Below are 15,522 nucleotides of genomic sequence, written 5' to 3'. Positions count from 1 at the left end.
AATTAGCGGCAATTTGCATGAAACTATACAGCAGTGTAGCCATTTTGGGCGACTGGCTTTGAAAATGCAGCTAATTTAGTCTGTTATTTTTAGGTGCCTCTGAGGCGTCCGAGTGCGGACTGTACTGAGCAGAGCCAAAAAGCCATGTCAGACATATCAGTACCATTCACTTGTATTGATTGAGCTACTAAGGACTTTTCAGTAACTCGAGGAACCTGCTAAGTCACCACAAGTCGATTCCCCGGTTTCCTCCTTCCGCCAAAAGGAAGGAAATTCGCCAACATTGCGGATTGTTCTGAAGGACATACATACAAACGCATTCTCTAGTCGACAGAACACGTCGTCTCTATACTTCAGACGGAAGATTGTATAGTCAAGGTCGACTAACGGACTTGCGCAAGACAACCCGTAAGGGCATCTCGAAACATTTGCTCGGTATCAATTTTCGATACGCAAAAGTCAGGAAAAGCAAGCCTTACACAAGCGAGATTGAATTGTAGCTGCATTAATTGTGCAATGGTTACATTCTAAGGGCGCATGCGTTTGTAGATGGCTATGAGCAAGTGGATAAAACATATCATCATTCAGTGACATGAAGTTTAGTGCAGGGTATCTTGGCGTGTTCGCATTCAGGATTGAAACCTGGTGTACGTATCAACAACACTTCCGCGGGTTGGCCTGAAGTGGACAAAATAGGAATCAGACGTGCCAATATGGTGTACCACGTTTAGATATTGACTCTTGGTTGGAGCTGCTCAGACGAGCTAATTTTCATAGACGGGGTCATGTTCAGTTGATGGCGAGAGGAAGGAGACAAGGCTAGCGACACCTCTCGCGCCATAGCCGAGTAGACAGCTGTCGGCGAAGCTTGCCGGTCCGAGGCAGACCGTCGCCGCCTCGTGGACGATATCGATGGCCGCCGCGTTTGGACAGAACTGCGTCTCTCATTTTTGGACTCCGTGCCGTTCGTTGAATGCTCCCCACGCCGGTAAGGAGAATAATGACGGTGAAGGCCGCCATCCTCGTCTTCTTCCTCGCTACTTGAATCAAAGGTGAAAGCACGATTGGTGATTGCAGTGGACGATCGACGTCGTTGAGTCGGAGGCCGCGCTAGTGCACTCGTGGGGGGAGCTGCATGTTCAAGGGATACAGTGCTGCGCGCTTTTCGTAATGCCGGTGCAGTCACACTGCGAGGCAGGAGTTTCATGCGTCTCTTGTGAAGCTCTGTTTTAGACGAGCCCAGTCTCCTGTCTGTGAGGCGCCCCCTGCCATTTCCATTATCCAGCGATTGGACTGACTGCCGGATGTAGCTGTCGGTGTACAGTCCTGCTCGACTAGGACAGAAAGTGACTCGGGCTCGCATCTGCTGAACCGCGCGGTCGAGCGCTAACTCAATCGCGCATGCATTCCTGATCCTACTCAACCGGGGCCACGTTGCACGTTCCCCATTCAAACAGGCTTGAAGCATGAAGTCGGTGGTAGGGTTCTCAAGAATGCGTGGGAAATTGGAGGATATCAATTCCGGGTAGATGTTGATATCACCACTGTATTTCTGATTAATGATTGATGCAGCTTTCGTCATCGAAGTAGAAAAGACACCCATCTCTGACAGAACCGTCATTCGATGAAGCACCTCATCTTTCGCGAGGTGCGTCATCGTGTTCATCCATTGCGGAATAAAGGATTTGCTCGGCTCCGAGGAGATAATCGGGCCGTTCTCTTTTGGCAAAAAGGGTACAACGTGAGGGTTCACTTGTGACACGATAAAATGATTGACGTTGAACATTTCAGATAGCCGTGTCATCGGTAGATCGCCATCGACTGATCCATCGATGTACTGTCTGTGTAGATCATTCCACGGGGTGGCTTCTCCGGTCAGTGGATCTTTAGCCATTAGGGTGTAAGGACGAAAGACGAAGGGAACAGAGCAAGAAACCGCGCTAGGTGAGATTAGTAAGTTTAGCCTTCTATGGAAGCAAGACAACAACTTACACTGCCGACCAGATCAGAACATTAGGTGCCGAGATGTAATTGAGGAGCCGCGGTAGTTCATATGTACCCGCGCTTGAAACACATATGTTGAGAATCCGTCGGGTTCGGTTGTATGCTTCTTGAAATGTAATATCCCCCAGCCAAGCACGCATCGTGTTGGCCAGATGGTCGATCTCAAGGAAAGAACCGTACTTGAAGAATCGAGCTGTCTTTTGGAAAATATTTTCCTCCTGGCCCTGCTCGTTGAAAACTGCAAAGTTTCCGTGCGCATACGTCTCTAGCAAAGCTGGCAGCTCATCATCGGTCCGAGTGCAAAACACCGCGCACACAATGCTGCCGGCTGACGCGCCTGAGATGATGCGCGGAATGAGTTTCGACTCGTATAGAGCCTTGAGCACACCTATATGGGTCATGCCAAAGGTCGCACCACCAGAGAACAGGAGCGCACTTCGACCGAAGGCCTGGCGTGCAGCGAGGAGTTGGTCCAGAATGTACTTTAGCTCCAGTCCGTCGCAACGGCCATGGGCGGACAGATCCACCAATGTGTCGATAGTGTCAAGTGCCGCTGTTATATATTGGTCTATGAGGTCTTTTGTTCCGGTATGCGAATGGCGGTATAAAGACGCGTTGTTCATGTTTCCCAAATCACGACTCAGCGCGGTTCGGACGAGAAACAACATACGGCTCACATCACAGCTGATCCGTGCCTCGTCCAACTGGCGTAAGCGTCCTTGGACCAACTCAGCGTTATATTCCGTACATTCCGTTGTACGCTTCCATGCGATGTTGTCTTCTAACCGATCGAGTTCGCTTGCGGTGGCAGACCATTCCTCGTACGACACAGCCTTCGGTTCCCCCAGGTACGATCAGCCGGGTAACTCCACAGATGCAGCCGTCCGTCGCAGGGTATGGAACGCCCGTTACTCACGTGTTTTATTTGCAAGTACAGTACTTCCTTGCGATTCTCGATGTCTGCTTTTCGTCTTCGTTCTTCGGCCGACAGTCCATCGCGAAACGAATGAAGGGTTTGCCCGGCCCAATTTAAGGACCCTTTCACCACAGACGAGATGCTCGGAATCGATATCGACTTTGTCAAAGACCGGCTCGGCGGTGAGGCGAACGAAATCACGCTATCGGAGTCCGACTTCTGACATGGTGGTTGAATTATGGTGGAGTCGCCCAGCATCGACATCGCAGACGTGCGCATTTGAGCCAAGCCATACAGCCGGGGTCATTGGGCCCACTTCAGGGAATAAGTGTGATTCTCCTCGCGCAAACGTGAGAGCAAGATCCGCGGTAAGGATTCCAACAACGACCAATATTCCCGGCGAATTTGGGAATATGATGGTCGGGGTTTCGACGAGAGAGATCGAAAGAACGACTCAAAGGATATGGAGGAAATGCGGAACCTGGCGGTCTGAAGGAGGACAAACGTCACGCGGACCGCTTAGAACCCACTTGGTGACCCCAACTTTTCCGTTCTCCCCAGAGCGGGTCGCTGATGAAGACACATGGGGAGCCCTGTGGATTGCAATCCAAAAACTGGGGGAGAGATGCCTCACTTGCCGGGAAAAATGACCGAAAAAGTGGGATAGACTCTCGATTCGCGTTATGACGGATGACCTTATTTTGCCCCCTGCTCCTCGGTGAGCCGCTCAGCCCGCCACTGCATCGGTACCTGTGCATGGATACGCCTGCAAGGAAATTCGATGGATCCTGTTGCATCTAGTAATCTACTACAACTGCGCCAGACTTGACAAGCTGATCACAACACGCATGGGACGTTCGCATTACTCCGCCCGAATTGTTACACCAGGAATGGCTACAGTATGTCATCAAGCTTGGCTGGTCGCTCGATCTGATCAAGAAATGTAGGTACTCTCGCTGCGATTAGTACCACCTACTGACCTCGAGAGTTAGGCAACGGCCCAGCCTCAATTCGGCAGTTTTTGGGTGCCCGATGATCGCAATAGATCACATTGGACTGACATACAGTATGAATTTACTATTGACTACTTCCTCTTGTCGCTATGCCTGGAATCCCTGGATACTTCCTCCTAACAATCTTGGCTACTGTGGACCTAAGTGGGTTGGCCTAGTTACAATGCTTGGCGATGATCAAGTTATAAATTTCGCACGTGTTTGCATGTGAGACACTCGTGACCAGGCGCTCTGCCGAAAGAATGTTGGCTCTTGGGCTCTGACTGTAGACCGGGATTGCGATATGGATCGGCAGCTAATTTTGGTCTGAATTCGTAGGCAGCTAGGAATCATAGTTGGGCCTTGAAGCAATCGATAATAGTATCATAGCAGACAATTTTTTGTCGAACGGATGTTTGAGAGTTTTGTCCAGGTATCGAGTCACGCAGCAATCATCGTACATTGCAGAGGTCTGCAACACTCAGCTCGGCAGACTTGTTGGGATACGTCCGAAGAGCCACTGGAATCACATGCAAGCAACAAGTGAGTCCCATGACTACTACTGAAGCCATTCTTGGAGAGCATGTCGCGCGCAAGCCTCCACCCCCGGCTCTCGCCAGAAGTGCCCCGCGCCGTCGATTTCACAATGTTGGAATTTGCTCTGGGAGATGCGACTCATTTCTTCGACCCATCGCCGGAGCTTTCGCGCAGATGTAAAGGTGTCCTGATCTCCGAAGAGAGCCAGCGTTCTATGTGCACTGAGCCGATCGGTGGGCCGACCGGCGGGCAGGACTTTTGCAGACGCTCGACCCCCGACGTTTACCGTGAGCGCTGTAAAAGCAGTCAGAAGCTGACTGACAGGCGGTAGTAGTGGTGACACTAGCAGATATGAGATCTGGGTGGACGCATGAGGTTGGGATTGGTCGGTCCCATCATTTGTGCCGATCGGATATTCCTTGGCTGGGGGGAGGAGATATTGTAGACATTCGTCAGCGATCCTCCTTGCGGCATTACCAATCCTATTGATAGCGGTTTGCGGAGTCTCGGTCCCCCTGGTGCCGAATAGATCCAGCATGACATCAAGAGCCGGCACATGTGAAGCGATGAGAGATCCAAACGAGTAGCCACCAAGAATTAGGTGGACAGCTTCACGTGGCCCAGACCTTGGGCCGACGCACAATACTGTGCGCAGGTGATGGAGATAATTCAGCATAAACCCGTAGACTGCAACATAGTCCCCCAGCTCGGGTTTGCCTGTCCAGCTCGTACGCCCTTCCGAGCCACCTGCACCCCTGAAGAATCAGATCTTGTCAGTAAGTTGAAGCGAGCTGAAAGGCTCACGGCCGAGAAAAAGTGGAGGACGTGGACATTGTGATAGCAATATTTCAGTTCACACACCCACCGGAAATTGAACGTTGCTACGATGCATCCAGCTTGGAGCAGCTCCATGCTCAAAAACGTCACGACGGGATCATCATAGCAGCCACCAAGAGGAGCGTACGGATGCGCAATGATAGCACCTCGAATGGTGAAGGACGAATGATGCCGATGCTCCGCGCTTCTTAGCGAATCAGGCAGACGAAGGCGACATTCTAGTTGGCAATCATCGTGCACGGATGGTATCTGGAACGTTAATACATATGGGACAGTCATCGCTGCGGCCGTATTGAACAATGAGTCCAACCCGGAGAGGTGGCGGGGGAGATGAAGAGGAAGCGACGATAGGGCGGATAATGATAGATTATTTCCAGTGCTCACGGCACGCGTAAAGATTCCTTGACGCTACCGGGCATTTATATGTATATCCAGGAGATGAAAGTGACTGAATTGCTACTCCAATCGTTCAAGATATCATCATATTCATTTACTACTGATTCATGCCAAATGAACGGCTGAACCGACCCTGAGGTGGAGGTACATCATATGGGGGAAGGTCTTCGTATTGATCGGTTTCAGCGGCGATCGAGAGATATGGACTGGCCTTCCATCTCACCTGAATGGAGATGAGTTGGCATGAGAATTTTGCTCACATTGATCAAGCGACTTGAAGGTCGGGTAGCCATTGTGATTTACTCATCCCACCTCTCTTGAGTGAAGCTTAAGTGAAGAGTTGTAGGATTTCCCAGTCCTGATCTACAAAACGCTATCTAAGATATAGTGAACACTGGACGATAAAATCAAAGCCAGGCAGGATCTGGCTCATCATCGTCTGATCGTAAGATGGGGTGGGTTGTGTGGTTAGAATCATCTTGCAAAAGATCCGCCGGAGGCTCCGAGTCACTGTTCTCCCTCTCCCGGTCTTCTTTCTGGCGAGACAACCCATCCTGCGTTGTCTTGGGTCCAGCTGGGGAGTCATCATCCGACGATGCTCCATTTGAAGAAGCCGCCTCGAGGCGAACGGGTATTCCAAACGCCGGCAGAAGGATCCCTCGAGCTTCGTGGAGTGCTTCAACTTCCGCAGACAGACAACAGACAAGTAATTTCCACTCCCGCTTATTGGCAAGCTCCAGAAAGTTCTCAAGTCGGGAAGCTGTCTTGTCCAGTTCTGTCGAGACCTTGGCTGCGATTTCCCTCAGAGGCAAGGGCAGCGGCTCATCCTCAGAAATGACCAGTGAGGATTGACGTTCTATGTACAAGCGCATTTGGGTTCGAAGAAGACTCTCGAAGGTGGAGAGATCGGCGACAGCCTGTTTCCAGATATCACCCCCTTCTTCGAGGGCAACGATCTCTGCATCGACTGCCAGATGCCTTGTGTGCAAGTGCTCGCGCTCAAGTTTCCATTGCTCCTCTGCCAACTCGAGTGTGCGTCGGTCTGGTTTCAAAGTGTAGATTGAAGACTCATTCGAGAATCCGGCTAGTTGCTGGACTGGTGGGTTACGGAGGTAAGTATCTACATCGGACTGGAGAAGAGATAAAGACTCTGTGTAAGAGGACCGTTTCGCGTCGATAGAGTTCTCAATGCTCGATATTTGAACGATCAGGTTTCGATGATGAGCTTTCATTTCGTACAATCTGGTTTCAAGATCACCAATCTCAGTCTCAAGGCTTGCGGCTTCTTGCCGGAGGCGATGAGCTTCCTGACTTTGTTGGTCATTGCGGACGGACGATATAGCCTCCTGCAGTCCTCTTTTTCTCGCCAAGAAGTCGCGGATCTCCCCAAGCGCGTTATCTCGCTCTTCTTCGTGAAGGGACAACACAGCGCTCTCAGTCTCGCGAAGTTTAAGGAGATCTAGTATCGATCGAGAAATGGCTTGCCTTGCTTTTTCCAGGCTGATACGCGTTGAAGATTGTCGTCGCGCAGGCGTTGCTGGAGACGGCGCTCGACCCAATGCAACCGAACCATTTGTGAGACTCACAGTCGACGTACTGTCCAGCGATGGCTGACCAAGCCCTCCTGCTAGACCCTCGCTTTGGGCGTCAATGAGATCTTGAAGTATGCGTTGGATTAGACTGGCTTGCCGCTCGATCTGTAATAACGGATCACGGAGTGAGACTGGAGAGACGTCCGGTAGCGCCGCGGCCCGCTGGCCTCGTAGTGGCAGTAGTGTGGACATTTTGCGCAAGGAAAGGGTACGGGTAAATGCTAGAAGAAGTAGACGGCCATGGACCTCTGAGAGTATTTGAGAGGATGCCCAGTTCCCTTCAAATCCCCATCGCTGTCTCTTAAGTTGAAAAATGGCGACCACAAGACCTTTCCTGACCACCTGACTCTCTCTGACCACATGGGCGTCATTATGTCACGTGATCATACAGTCAGCTCCGTTGACGTTGACTCGCGCCGGCAAAGCTTCTGCTGCCTGCTCCCAGCTTCCACCCATCCAACACATTGCGACATCTGATTCATCTATTGAACTTCCTTCATCGCCACCTGCGAACTTTCCCCCAGCATTCTTTGCTTCCCTACTCTCACGGTATCGCTGCTGGGAGCTGATCTGCTACCCTTTCCCCGAGCTTCTCTCGGTCAACACTGCACCCTGACACTGTCGTTCATAACTCAGTTCATCACGGTCATAGGAACAACGGCCACTTTGCATTGAAAGATGGTTGGAGTTGCTTCGGCCGCCGGTCTGGTCGGCTTTCTTTCAGAGCCTGATTCGGAGCTCAAGGTCTTCGCCTTAAAGTCACTAGATTCGCAAATTGACCTCCTATGGACAGAGGTTGTTAAAGCGGTCCCGGACATGTAAGTTCAAGCCACAAAGCTGTTTCGCCATATTACTCGCCGAATCGACTATCTCCAGCAATCCCATCTAGCATCCTTGTGGTTCCATCACCGTGCCTTGGCTCTGCAGACGAAGCTAACAGGCACATTCACAGCGAGGCACTCTACGAAGATGAATCATTCCCCGAACGTGAACTCGCTGCCCTGGTTGCCTCGAAGGTGTACTATCACCTGCAGGAATACAATGAAAGCATGGTGTTGGCGCTCGGCGCAGGAAACTTGTTCAAGCTTGATAGCGGTGGCGAGTATGAGGAGACTATCATTGGTGAGTTGTCAAGCGCCACTCGGAGCGTGTCTGGTGGATTTACTAAATGTCAACGCAGCCAAATGTGTCGATACCTTCATTGCCTTGTCCGCTGCCCAACGTCGAAACCCTGGGGATCAGTCTGCCAATTTGAACACTTCTTTCCCTGCCTCTGGTGACGGCGCGACAAGCACATCTGCGAGCTTGACGTCGCCAATTACGCCTTTCTCCAAGTCCGCCCTGCCGTCGAAATCCTTGCTGTCGCGTGAAGAGACTTCGGGTACTGATGCCGCTCGACCCAGCGGCGACCAGTCTAGCGTTCAACAAGATGAGACGTCCCTGGTTTTGAAGCGTGGGGTGCAAGGACAACTGCAGGCTGTAATCGAGCGCCTCTTCGAGGAGTGCTTCCGCCAGAAACGTTATCGCCAGGTAATTGGTATTGCCGTGGAGGCCAAGAGCCTTGAGGTGCTTCGCATGGCCATCTTGCGTGCCAGTCAAGACGGGAAGAAGCAACAACAAGGGGAGTATCGCAGGAGCGAGGAGCTCATGGAATATGTTTTGGACATTTGCATGGGAATCATTCAGGAGCGGGCCTTCCGCAGTGAGGTTGGTAATTTCTTGCCCGTATTGGATGCAGATCTCTAACGACATGCGAGTAGATTCTCAAACTCATTCTTGACCTACTCAACGAAATCCCCGCGCCTGATTACTTTTCGATCGCCAAATGTGTTGTTTATCTCAACGAACACTCGATGGCAACCAACATTCTCCGTCAGCTCGTCGATAAGGGTGATTCACGCTCCCTGGCAGTAGCCTATCAAATATCCTTTGACCTTTACGACAACAGCACCCAGGAATTCCTGCAAAAGGTCCGCCAGGAAATTGACGACCTGCTTCCCGAAGCGCAGCCTGATACGTCAAATGATGCGAATGCCGAGCCTAAGGAGTCTGACAAGCTCCTTGATGAGCAATCGAGTTCTACGCGGCCATCAGGAGAACAGAGCAAGCTGTCTGAAGAATCAACGCTTGCTTTCAAGAATATCCTCACAATTCTGGACGGCTTGAAGACCATCGAGCTCAATTTGGAATTCCTTTACCAAAACAACCGAACGGATATGGCGATCTTAGATAAGGTGCGAGACAGCCTAGAAGCTCGCAACTCTATTTTCCACACTGCAGTCACTATATCGAATGCCTTCATGCACGCTGGTACCACACGAGACAAGTTCTTCCGTGACAATTTGGAGTGGTTGGGCAAAGCAGTCAACTGGTCAAAGTTCACTGCCACGGCTGCTTTAGGTGTGATTCATCGTGGAAATTTGAACCAGGGCCAGACTCTGTTGGAGCCGTATTTGCCCAGAGATCAAATCGCTGGAGTTGGAGGCGGTTCCAACTCTGTCTACAGCCAGGGTGGTTCACTGTATGCATATGGTCTGATTTATGCTAATCATGGTGGCATGGCTGTCGACATCATCCGAGACTACTTCAAGAAAGCAACGGAAGAAGTTGTCCAGCATGGTGGTGCGCTCGGCCTTGGCGTTGCAGGTATGGCCACAGGCGACGAAGGCATTTATGAAGATCTGAGAAACGTGCTGTACACCGACTCCGCTCTGAATGGCGAAGCCGTGGGTCTCGCAATGGGTCTTGTTATGCTGGGCACTGGCAATATGAAGGCGCTCGAAGACATGATTCAGTATGCACACGATACTCAACATGAGAAGATCGTCCGCGGTCTGGCAATGGGTATGGCTTTGATCATGTACGGTCGACAGGAAGCTGCCGATGAGCTGATCAATGGGCTCTTGGGTGATCCCGATCCAACACTCCGTTATGGCGGTATCATGACGATTGCGCTCGCATACTGCGGTAGTGGCAGCAACAAGGCAGTACGGAAGCTTCTTCATGTTGCAGTCAGCGATGTGAACGATGATGTGCGCCGTGTCGCTGTTCTCAGTTTGGGTTTCATTTTGTTCCGAAAGCATCAAAGCGTTCCGCGTATGGTTGAGCTACTCTCCGAGTCTTATAATCCCCATGTCCGATATGGTGCTGCTATGGCGTTGGGTATCTCTTGTGCCGGAACCGGCTTGGATGAAGCGATTGATTTACTCGAGCCAATGCTCAAAGATTCGACTGACTTTGTGCGTCAAGGCGCCCTAATTGCCTTGTCCATGGTCCTTGTCCAACAGAACGAGGCCATGAATCCTCGTGTCACCAGCCTTCGAAAGGCCATGCTGAAGATGATTGGTGATCGTCATGAAGACGCCATGGCCAAGTTTGGCTGCGCCATAGCCCTCGGTATCATTGATGCTGGTGGTCGCAACTGTACCATCAGCCTGCAAACCCAAACTGGAAACCTCAACATGCCGGGCATTGTCGGCGCTGCTGTCTTTGTCCAGTATTGGTATTGGTTCCCCCTTTCCCACTTCTTGTCTCTCAGCTTTACCCCCACTGCTGTGATCGGAGTGGACCAGAAGCTGGAAGCTCCGAAGTTCAAATTCCACAGCAACACTCGCCCTAGCCTATTCGACTATCCCCCCGAACAGCAGGTCAAGACCGAGGAGGCCCCCGAGAAGGTGAAGACTGCGGTACTTTCTACTACTGCTCAGGCCAAACGCCGCGCTCAGCGACGGGAGAAGCAGGCTCGGCGGGAGAGCATGGATATTGATCAAACACCCACGACACCCAAGCTTTCTGATCAGCTGCCAGAGAAGATGGACGTGGAGGAGGGAACTGGTGCTATCGACGGTGAAGAGGCGACTAAGGATGGTGACAAGGCTGTTGCTGAAAACCAACGAAAGAAAGCAGAGCGTGAGAAGGTTGGCTACGAACTGGACAACATGTCACGAGTTCTTCCGCCGCAACTCAAATACCTCACATTCCCTGATCCCCGATACGAACCTGTCAAGAGGGTAGGTTTCCCTCTGTTTTTCAACTGCGCTGCTTAGACATTTTCTAACATCCCTTTCGTCTCTAGCCTACCGGTGGCGTTGTTGTTGTCCTCGACAACCAACCCGAGGAACCCCGCGAGACTATCGAGCTTGAGGCAAGTCGTAAGAAGCCTCAAGCCCCTGCGTCTGCTGGAGAGACACTCCGGGACAGTCTCCGGGCTGGGATTGAGGGCGAAGGGTCGGACACTCCTCAACGTGACACTACTCGTGACACTGCTCGTGACGCTGCTAGTGCTATCCTGGCCCAGTTCTATTCCGCACAAGCTGCGATTGCCGCTGTGGGTTGTTTGGATCCTGTGGATGAAGATGATGAGGGAGTCGAGGATGCACCTGTCCCAGATGAGTTTACTTATGAAACAGATGCCGAGGAGGAGTAGTGGATCTGAGTTACTTAGTTCCTTTGATGAAGAATCAATGTATTAATAGACTTACTCTTCGTCTCTTCAGGGGCGTTGATCTGTGCCTGTCTGTATGGAGCAAACGTTCTTGCAATCGTCAATCATTACTAGTCTGATGCTGCAAAATCAATCGCGTTACGAGCGGAGTAAGTTATACCGATCCGGAGCCGGCCGGACATAAATGAAACAAGCGGTATCTGGTCAATGCGTAAGTCTTGCTTATGGTCGTAGGATTCGATTTCTCAATTTTTGTCCTCATTTGTTCTTACTACTCGTAGGAAGTTGATTAATGAAGGTTAATCAAGGCAGCAAGAAAGGACCGCAGGGTTTATGGACCACCTCATCAGAGCTTGGAACTTCAATGAGCATATCACAATCTTTCAGTCTTTGGCTCGAGGATACCCGGGGCTGAGCAAAGTGCGAAAGCCGACTATCTCCCGACTCTCGTTTCGATGGGTGGCAGGTCGCAACATGCAATACTGAAGGCAGTGTCGCGGGAACTTGTCTTTACAGTACGAAAGTCTTCGAGCTTCAGGAATCATGTCAAATGGATGTTAACTGGACTACCCAGGATTATTTCAGGCCTGTAGTTCTTCAAACCAACTGGATAGAGCTGAGGTACTTCAGGCAGAGCCATGGTACAGACACGGTCCCATTTTCAACGATCCTCATCACATAAGATTCAGGCAAGCCTCCTAGTTCGCTCGCTATCCTGCCTAATCTTCGCAAAGAAAGTGTATCACCGAGACTTAAATCTTCCCTGCACACCACATGTTGACGAACAGCTTCCGAGATCAAGCGGAACATTGAGTGATTCAGGGAGCGCTTGCGGATCGATTTGCCGTGAAGTGGCGGTAGAATAGGCCGGTGGAATACTCCAGGTGAGCCTCAATCGAACTGAGGAGCGGGCCCATATGCTCCTTCTCCCCTAATGCTTTCTCTTCTTCTTCTCCATCTACTCTCACCATTTCATCAAATAACCAAAATAGTTGTGCAACATTGACTTGGTAGAAAGCCCGTGGTTGGTCGGTAAAAATGCGGAGAGTGATTTGAGAAGCACGCTCTCTCAAAAGCATGCTCAAGGAATCCTTGTGAGCCGTCAAGCCATCCCAGCCGTTGAGGACAATCATCATCTCTTTGTCTGTATCTTCCAGCTTTGAGGTACGTTCTGCAAAAAAACGAGCCGTATCGCTGACTTCGGGTAGCTCGAGAGTCGATGGCCACAAGAATTCGTGAAACTCCCAGTCGCCTGTGATGGGGCCGTATGCGTCCTCGTAGCAAATTTTGGTGTACTTGAGGCTAGTTTGGAGAGCATGAAATTCTTCAGCGGCTTGTTGTCTGGACACGCGGCGATTGCATGACCCTCTGGCGACGAAGATGACAAAATCGTATTCGTGGGACATTATCCTTTCGATGTTTCGTATGAGGATGACTGGAGAGGGTGATAATTATTGAGCGTCAACAAAGCAACATTGGATCGACGGTTTTGAATGATTGAGCGAGGTCGAAATGGGGGATATGGTGATGGCTTGTGCCGAGAATCGTTTGCTGTTGGGACACATGTTGCCTTAGTCCTAGGTCAGTGGAGTGCCGTGTGGTCAAGGACGCATTTTCATCAGCGAATAGATAAATGGCATTGAGAAGCAGCATTTTAGGGTCAATCTTAAAGTAGGCAAACTTGTCGCGATCGTTCTTTTCTTGCAAAATATGTAAGCCAGCAGGCTTATATTAGGGAAGCTCGTGAACACCGGCTGACTATGACTCTGATGCACTTCTGCTATATATTGCACCTAGGTCATTGAGGCACCACAGACCACTCGATTGACATTACCGAGTCGCGGAAAAAACTCAAATTTCAATTCATCCATCTCCGAGTATGCTCAATTTGATAAACGCTAGCTACTTTGTCCAAGCCACACTTATCGACTCGCGGGGAAGTGGGGCTCGGCCCGAGCCTTGTGAAAGCACATGATCCTGCCTTTGAGCCGCATTTAATCAATTACGTACAGCTCATCGATGAGCGCGCTACATGCATTTAAGGTACCTAAAGATAATGCTCGCTGCATTAGAATTTAGATCACCGTCATTATGTCACGAGTTCATGTAAGCGACGTGCTCGGTATATACCGTCGCTTGCAAATGATCACAACGTGCACGGTGCGTGCCCGCAGAGACGGAATTTCTGCTCCAGTTTGTGGCGCTATTGTGGGAATAAGTGTCCTGTGTATGCGAGTATGGTAGCAATCCCAGCAGACGCACAAGCGGTAAACAAATAGCCATCATATGGTATAAATCCTCTCCCCCCTCCTCTCGTTTCTTTTTTTCTCTTTCTTTCTCTCTTCCTCTTTCAGTCTTTCTCTCTCTCTTCCTCTTCCTCCGTGTCTTTTTCATCATCATTATCCATTTCGAAATTTCAAGGACTATGTTCATCATCTGCTGGATTCGAATGGTTGCATATTTTGGTATAAAGTCGAAACATAAGTGCTGGATGTATTTTTGGCGCTTGTTGTTGGGAGCCGAATCGCTTGACCACAAGGTCGTGTAACTCCCGCGAAAGAGCCTCTGCGCTTTCTCTGTAGAATATCTAATAGGCCCTGATGTCGCCTTTACCTTTATATTCCTCGGCTAAGTCAAAAAAGGCCGTCACTCTCGCTTCCTCGTATATTTCGACTACTTATACAGGCGCGTCCCCTAAGAGTGTTACGGCCTCCACACCACAGGCCTACATAGATGAGATCCTGAACCCCCATGGGATCACGTGATAATCGGGTCACATGACCTACTACGGGAACACCTGCGAAGGACAGGACAGATAAATCTAGACTCCTTAATGATTAGTCTGGAATACAAGGGTACCCTACAGTACACCTCAGATCTTCTCACTCTCACTCTTATTCTTCATCACCTCACAGGACCTCACAGGACCTCACAGGTCCTCACAGGTCCTCACAGGTCCTCACAGGTCCTCACAGGTCCTCACAGGTCCTCACAGGTCCTCACAGGTCCTCACAGGTCCTCACAGGTCCTCACAGGTCCTCACAGGTCCTCACAGGTCCTCACAGGTCCTAACAGATCCAATTATACACCTCGGCCGGGAGTGGACACTGGACAGTCTAGCTCGGAAACCCGGCGTGGGAGGCATTCCCGCCAGATCGCCAGCCGTAACTCAGCCGGCAGCCGAGCGAACAGATGAAAAATGCACTCGGGCGCCTCCATCACGCGCCTGCTTTCTGCCTAAGGTCCTAGGGATCCTCGTACAGAGGTCATGATAGAGTAATAATATAAATAAAGTAGAAGAAGAAGAAGAAGAAGAAGAAGAAGAATAGGAAGAAGAAGAAGACACCTTGATCGTTGAGATCCTACTAACTCGGCGGCTATGTACACCTCATAGACCGCGGTCTGGTCTGGTGATCGTTTACCGCGCGCTCGTCTGATCTTGACGAAGCGAAGAAGATGAAAGTGAAAAGAGAGAGTAGACTGGCAGAGCCCCCGAGTACGCGGCAGCTAGGACTATAGCCGTATAGCACAGTTTCAAACTGAATAGCGACCTCAGGGTAAGTGGACCTCACTGGTCCCATTACGCGCTATATAGTAGTGTTCACGGAAGAAATGTGTGGGGCATGTGCTCGTGAGAACTTCGAAGTAGTTCTGCCTTGGGCCCACAGACAAACACGGCAATCATTCAGAAGAAAATGGTGGGTGAATCCATCGCTGTGCTTGATTTTCCACCAGACTCAGGCGCCGCCCGCTGCCTGGCCCGTTGCGCCACTTTTCCTTGTCGCCTCTGTTCCAGGACGTGAT

At 50.7% G+C, this 15,522-nt stretch overlaps 5 protein-coding genes across 5 annotated transcripts; 1 reads left to right on the top strand and 4 right to left on the bottom strand.

Moving 5' to 3' along the window:
- Positions 1–727: 727 nt before the first annotated feature.
- Positions 728–3,199, bottom strand: N7539_006657 (putative Patatin family phospholipase; the record flags this gene model as incomplete). Its single annotated transcript, XM_056936258.1, has 3 exons — positions 728–1,940; positions 1,993–2,837; positions 2,921–3,199. The coding sequence occupies 3 exons, from the start codon at positions 3,197–3,199 to the stop codon at positions 728–730; spliced, it is 2,337 nt and encodes a 778-aa protein (XP_056788193.1).
- A 1,272-nt stretch (positions 3,200–4,471) lies between these two features.
- On the bottom strand, positions 4,472–5,565 carry N7539_006656 (uncharacterized protein; the record flags this gene model as incomplete). The annotated part of the gene is made up of 2 exons (XM_056936257.1): positions 4,472–5,204; positions 5,315–5,565. The coding sequence occupies 2 exons, from the start codon at positions 5,563–5,565 to the stop codon at positions 4,472–4,474; spliced, it is 984 nt and encodes a 327-aa protein (XP_056788192.1).
- Positions 5,566–6,089: 524 nt separating this feature from the next.
- N7539_006655 (uncharacterized protein) lies at positions 6,090–7,466 on the bottom strand (the record flags this gene model as incomplete). The annotated part of the gene is made up of 1 exon (XM_056936256.1): positions 6,090–7,466. The coding sequence occupies one exon, from the start codon at positions 7,464–7,466 to the stop codon at positions 6,090–6,092; it is 1,377 nt and encodes a 458-aa protein (XP_056788191.1).
- A 486-nt stretch (positions 7,467–7,952) lies between these two features.
- On the top strand, positions 7,953–11,700 carry N7539_006654 (proteasome regulatory particle base subunit RPN2; the record flags this gene model as incomplete). The annotated part of the gene is made up of 5 exons (XM_056936255.1): positions 7,953–8,092; positions 8,227–8,396; positions 8,455–8,981; positions 9,035–11,284; positions 11,350–11,700. 5 exons carry the CDS (start codon positions 7,953–7,955, stop codon positions 11,698–11,700), a joined length of 3,438 nt encoding a protein of 1,145 aa, XP_056788190.1.
- Positions 11,701–12,536: 836 nt separating this feature from the next.
- On the bottom strand, positions 12,537–13,124 carry N7539_006653 (uncharacterized protein; the record flags this gene model as incomplete). The annotated part of the gene is made up of 1 exon (XM_056936254.1): positions 12,537–13,124. One exon carries the CDS (start codon positions 13,122–13,124, stop codon positions 12,537–12,539), a length of 588 nt encoding a protein of 195 aa, XP_056788189.1.
- Positions 13,125–15,522: the final 2,398 nt, after the last annotated feature.

The sequence above is a fragment of the Penicillium diatomitis genome (assembly GCF_028827545.1).
Source record: "Penicillium diatomitis strain IBT 30728 chromosome Unknown utg000009l_segment0_segment0, whole genome shotgun sequence".
In the NCBI taxonomy this organism is placed as follows: domain Eukaryota; kingdom Fungi; phylum Ascomycota; class Eurotiomycetes; order Eurotiales; family Aspergillaceae; genus Penicillium; species Penicillium diatomitis.
The sequence above is the reverse complement of the archived record's forward strand: the minus strand, read 5'-3'. Positions and strand labels throughout refer to the sequence as shown.